Source organism: Alosa alosa, chromosome 19 (genome assembly GCF_017589495.1).
Source record: "Alosa alosa isolate M-15738 ecotype Scorff River chromosome 19, AALO_Geno_1.1, whole genome shotgun sequence".
Classification (NCBI taxonomy): Eukaryota; Metazoa; Chordata; class Actinopteri; order Clupeiformes; family Clupeidae; genus Alosa; species Alosa alosa.
Window position 1 is genome coordinate 2,568,339 of NC_063207.1, and position 6,000 is coordinate 2,574,338.

Here is a 6,000-nt window from a genome sequence, read left to right on the forward strand (position 1 = left end):
TACAGAAAATCAAAGTAGGCATACTTTATTTGTGAAAATGCTTTGACTGAGGTAATTCACAAAGCAGTATAACCTTTCGTAGAACTGTCCAAAAAAGACAGTCACCTAAAGAGATGGCATCATGTCATATGTTTCAATACATTCATACATTTTGTAATTCATATTAAGTTCATATCTTTTTAATAATTCATAGTCTGTGGCCTGCATAATTACTAATAGAAAGTAAGAATCTAGTAATTTCATATTGATTTAAACTATTTGACTACACTTCTGTTTAATGTCATTACATTGGTGTTGTAGGCTACGTCTAATTGACTGCCTTCCCCTTTAAGGACGTGAGAGTAGCCTATTCATGCGTTTCATCAGGTCCCTTTCCACAGGTGTATTAATGAAGCACCATGCAGTCTACATTGATAATTAAGGTGCTTCTACCTGTGGAAAGGGACCTGATGAAACCCATGAATTTACATTTCTGAGTGGATTGGAAGGCTTGCATCTCACTGTGTTCGGCTACGAGCGTAAATCACTTTTTGCATAGTGCATTACGATATGTGGATGCAATTGTGAATGTCTTCTATGTCATTAGTTAAAATAAATGTTAAAAAAAACAACTCATTCTTGGAAATCATTCTTGGATCATAGAAGAGGTAAATGTCTTGCCATTTTATTAATTTCTATGATTTTGGTAGCACTACTCAAACTAAGCCCAGCTAGCAAACATGACATAAGCTAAAAGGCAGTGGTGGAATGTAATGAAGTACAAATACTTCGTTACTGTACTTAAGTAAATATTCCACGTATTTGTACTTTACTTAAGTAGAATTTATAGTGCATACTTTTGACTTTTACTTAGTTACATTTTACAGCAATTATCTGTACTTTTTACTTTCGACTACATTTTTTACAACACCATCGTTCCTTTTACGATACATTTTATGATAAGATTTTTTTTTTCTCTCTCTGACAAACCGTTTGTTTTTACCAGGGGACAGGGGTTGCTACCACAGGTTCTGGGCCTTCGTGCCCAGCTTCTAAATCTTTGAAACATAAGCTTCTAGGCTAGACCAGGCAAAGCGTGAGCTTGTAGCCATCTGCATTCGGTAGGCTATATTCACCAGACCCATGGCTACACTGGACATGCAACTGTGTTCTATGCCTTTCTCTGTCTGTTATCTGCAGCGTTAGGGCCTCCTCTCCGATGAGATTGCTATCCGCGGATCAGCGAAGTTACAGGCTCTGCCCATGCTTCTGTCACACGTCTGAAGTTACAGGCTATGCCCATGCTTCTGTCACACGTCTGAAGTTACAGGCTATGCTATGCTTCCATGTCTGAAGTTACTGGCTATGCCCATCTTCTGTCACCGTCTGAAGTTACAGGCTATGCCCATGCTGTCTGTCTGAAGTTACAGGCTGTGCCCATGCTTCTGTCACACGTCTGAAGTTACAGGCTCTGCCCATGCTCAGCTTCTGTCACACGTCTGAAGTTACAGGCTATGCCCATGCTTCTGTCACACGTCTGAAGTTACAGGCTGTGCCCATGCTTCTGTCACACGTCTGAAGTTACAGGCTCTGCCCATGCTCAGCTTCTGTCACACGTCTGAAGTTACAGGCCATGCCCATGCTTCTGTCACACGTCTGAAGTTACAGGCTGTGCCCATGCTTCTGTCTGCGTCTGTTATCTGAAGTTACAGGCTGTGCCCTGTCTGCGTCCTGAAGTTACAGGCTGCCCGTTCTGTCTGAAGTTACAGGCGTCTGTGCCCATGCTTCTGTCACCGTCTGAAGTTACAGGCTCTGCCCAGTTACCTATGCCCATGCTTCTGTCACCGCGTCTGAAGTTACAGGCTCTGCCCATGCTCAGCTTCTGTCACCGTCTGAAGTTACAGGCCATGCCTGCTTCTGTCTCTGCGTCTGAAGTTACAGGCTGTGCCCATGCTGAAGTTACTGTCACTGTCTGAAGAAGTTACAGGCTCTGCCCGTAGCTTCCAGTCTGAAGTTACAGGCTCTGCCCATGCTTCTGTCATCTAAGTTACAGGCTCTGCCCATGCACCCGCGTCTGATCATTTTTGCGGCACAAATAAGCGGTAGACTATTATAGAACCACTGGCGGAAAAAAAACGTAGCATTTCCCAGATTAGAAAATATTTCTTAAAGGAACTGTATGTAAGAAAAATATTTCAATTAATCATAAAATGGCCCTGATATGTCACTAGACATTAAGAAATCATGTTCATTTCAAATACTTATATCACTATACTAACAGTAGTCCGGCCAGGATATTGTCATTTAAAAAGTGAAGTTGCAGCCCTCAACTGATGTTGATGTTGTGTTTTGTCATGTCATGTTGTGTTTTGGCCTGATGCGCCACCATCCACCTATCTACTAATCCGCAGAAGTCAGTAGTGTTTTAGCCATCAGGGTTGGCAAGCTCGAGTCAGGGGGGAGGGGGGGGATACACCGCTCTTCAGTATTTTGAAAGTGATTGCAGTACCAGTTTTGGCCACAATCTTACATATGGTTCCTTTAATTGTGTGTGATCAAATAAAGAGGTATATTCTCTAGAATTGTAGGTCAGAATGTAAACTGGGCCACAGATGGTAAGCACAATTGCATTAGCTTAAAACTATCTAGTCGAATATAGCCTAACCTAAAACTAGCTTAATTAAAATGCCACAGCCCATACTATTTTTTCTTTTAGAATATAGATATTAAGAGAATAAATCATTATGCAAATACTTTTACTTTTAATACTTAAAGTACATTTAAAAGCAGGTACTTTTTACTTTTACTTAAGTAGGGTTGTCATTGTGGTACTTTTTCTTTTACTAAAGTAAATATTTCTCTGTGTATTTGTACTTTTACTTAAGTACTGAGATTCAGTACTTCCTCCACCACTGCTAAAAGGACATATCCAGGTAAACGTTTGCCAATGGGTTGCATAGTCTACTCAAATGCCAGTAAACCAAGTAGGCTTACTTACTTTCATAGCCTAGGTAGGTTAGCAACACCAGGTTGAGAGATGCAAGTAAGCAGATTATTAACGTTAGCCTTCTATTTATTGTCATCAAAACTGCAGAGGAACGAACACGTTAGGGCAGTCTTTGGTGTCATATGCAGAAGGTGCAGAAGTAAGTGTGCCATCTGGCTCAATATTCTGCGCGAGGGACTGTTGTGGTAGGTGAAATTTCACGGTGAAACTACGATGATGGGTCAAATTTGTGAAAAAGTTGCGGTGTTTGGACAAAATTGCGAGTGCCGGTAACTGACGAAAACAATGGTCTTCGTGAACAGCTGTACATAGGCTACTTTGTAAAAGAGAGAATACGCTCATCCCTATACATAACGCATGGGGTAATTAATGTAATTATAGTTAAGCCTTTTATTTGTGGATTTATTTAATGTAGCCTACACTATTTAGTGTTATTTCTTCCCCAAGCTCATAAAATAAATTTGGGTCGCACATAAATTGACAGGGTCAGTCGGAAACCGGAACCCAAGATTTTTTTTTTTTTATGCCCTAGGTGAATTTACAGTCGCACTCAGTGGAATATTTTTAGTTTCACAGCAACGGCAGCTAGGGACGCGAATTTGCGAGTGAACACTTGTTAAAGTCACCTCATCAAGTCTTTCATTTAAAGGTGCCATGTGTAAGAATTGAGGTAAAAATATCCAAAAAATGAGCTACACACATCAAAAGAATGAGAAGAAATTAGGGCGATGATGTCATTTAAAAAATGACAAGGTATAGAGCTGCAGAGATATCAACCTGAATTAGCATGCTAAATTACTAGCCACAGCCCGACAGGTGTCATAATACCAGTTTCGGCCATGGGAGGCGGTATGCGGGCAACATAACCACCAGCCAAACTGCAATACACGTGTCTCGGTTGTTACTGTAGGGTAGACAAACTCACTTTCTGGAGGTATACTGCCCCCATCTTTTATGGAATGTGGAGTATGAATTGATTTTTTGGCGGACATTACACATGGCACCTTTAACCCACCGTTGGCAGAAGAAAAAAGAACATATAGAGGCCACTATGCTTTGCCTGTCACTCTCACTTTCTCTCTGTATCTCATCCTCACATGAAATATATTAGCAGGAGATTCACACGCTCCAGGAGCTTTCCGGAGAAGTTGGATGTCTGCTCGTTTTGCGTAGTGTGTGTGTGTGTGTGCTCGTTTTGCGTAGTTTTAAGTAAAACATCGTAGCGGCGTATTTTGATGTGAAAATGCGTGGTTGCTACGCAACATGCGTACAGGTTGGCAGGGCTGGTGTGTGGTGTGTGAACCTTATCGTTCTCAGGAGTGTGTGCGCTGTGTGTGTGTGTGGGTGTGTGTACCTTCTCATTCTTGTGTGTGTGTGTACCTTCTCATTCTTGTGTGTGTGTGTGTGTACGTGTACCTTATCGTTCTCAGAGACATGGGCCCTGTGTGTGTGTGTGTGTGTACCTTATCGTTCTCAGGGACGTGGGCCCTGTGTGTGTGTGTGTGTGTGTGTGTGTGTGTGTGTACCTTATCGTTCTCAGGGACGTGTGCGCTGTGTCTCCACTTGGTCAGGACGATGTGTGTGTGTGTGTGTGTGTACCTTATCGTTCTCAGGGACGTGTGCGCTGTGTCTCCACTTGGTCAGGACGATGGGCTCGGGCTGTCGGCGGTCCAGACTGCGCGTTTTGTGTGTGTCCTGGGTGGGGGCGGGGCTTAACTGCAGATGGGAGGGGCATAGACAGAAATGTAGATCATATTAGTATATACCATTTATTATATATATTATATACCATTTCTTATACATCTACTGTACTATTTATAGAATTTACAATATTCATCCCCAGTGCATATAAGTCTCTTTCCCACCAGGCCACCAAGCAGTTACAGGAACAGTCCAGTTCTACTAACTACTCTCCCCCAGAACCGGTTCTACTAACTACTCCCTAAAACCGGTTCTACTAACTACTCTCCCCAAAACCGGTTCTACTAACCACTCTCCCCCAAAACCGGTTCTGCTAACTGACTACTCTCCCCCAAAACCGGTTAAAAAAGCCATTACTGGCTGCCCATTAAATTTGGGTTGACAGTGGGCGTAACTTATAAGTTGGACCAATCAACGTAGACCTAGGTCACTAAGGGTTCCTATGCGGAAAAGGGAAAAGACCCTGTCCTAGAGTAGGAGCTGAAAGAGTTACAGGAACTGCGGTCAGAGGAACTTAATAATCCCCAAATTGGTCCGGCCGGAACACAAGGAAAGGGTTCTAGGAACATTCTGTTGTAGGAACTGCAAAAACCCCTCCGGTGGGAAAGGGACTATAGACACACACAGCACAGATACACTCACACACACTCATTCACGCGCACAGATACACTCTCACAAACACACACACACACACACAGCACCCTTATGGCATGTGCACATTCATATTTATAAACACAAACACACACTCACACACGTGCACAGCACCCTTATGGCATGTGCACATTCATATTTATAAACACAAACACACACTCACACACAGCACAGATACACTCACACACACTCATACACGTGCACAGATACAATCACACAAACACACACACACTCATACACGCGCACAGATACACTCACACACACTCATACGCGCTCACAGATACACATACACACACTCATACACGTGCACAGATACACACACACACACACACACACACACACACACACACACACACACACACACACACACACACACACACACACACACACTCCTACACGCGCACAGATACACTCACACAAACTCTCACTCACACACACACACACACACACACACACCCTCACTCACCCCAGCTATCTGCACGAGTTTGGGGAGCTCCCACTCAGACCTGGAGCCATCTGCACTGTAGTAATACTGCCGTCCCTGATCATCTGTGTGTTTAATCCACTACACACACACACACGCACACACACGCACATGCATTTTCATATGGACATTCTGAGGGATGTTAATTCGTAATAATAATGTATGAGAGAAGCTGTAA

At 43.0% G+C, this 6,000-nt stretch overlaps 1 protein-coding gene across 1 annotated transcript in view; it reads right to left on the bottom strand.

The window, feature by feature from the left end:
* LOC125283904 (rho GTPase-activating protein 12-like) overlaps nt 1-6,000 on the bottom strand; it is a 38,776-nt gene that overhangs the window by 15,561 nt on the left and 17,215 nt on the right. The window contains 2 exon segments of the mRNA XM_048227449.1: nt 4,586-4,702; nt 5,805-5,903. Coding sequence (XP_048083406.1) covers nt 4,586-4,702; nt 5,805-5,903 — 216 coding nt within the window.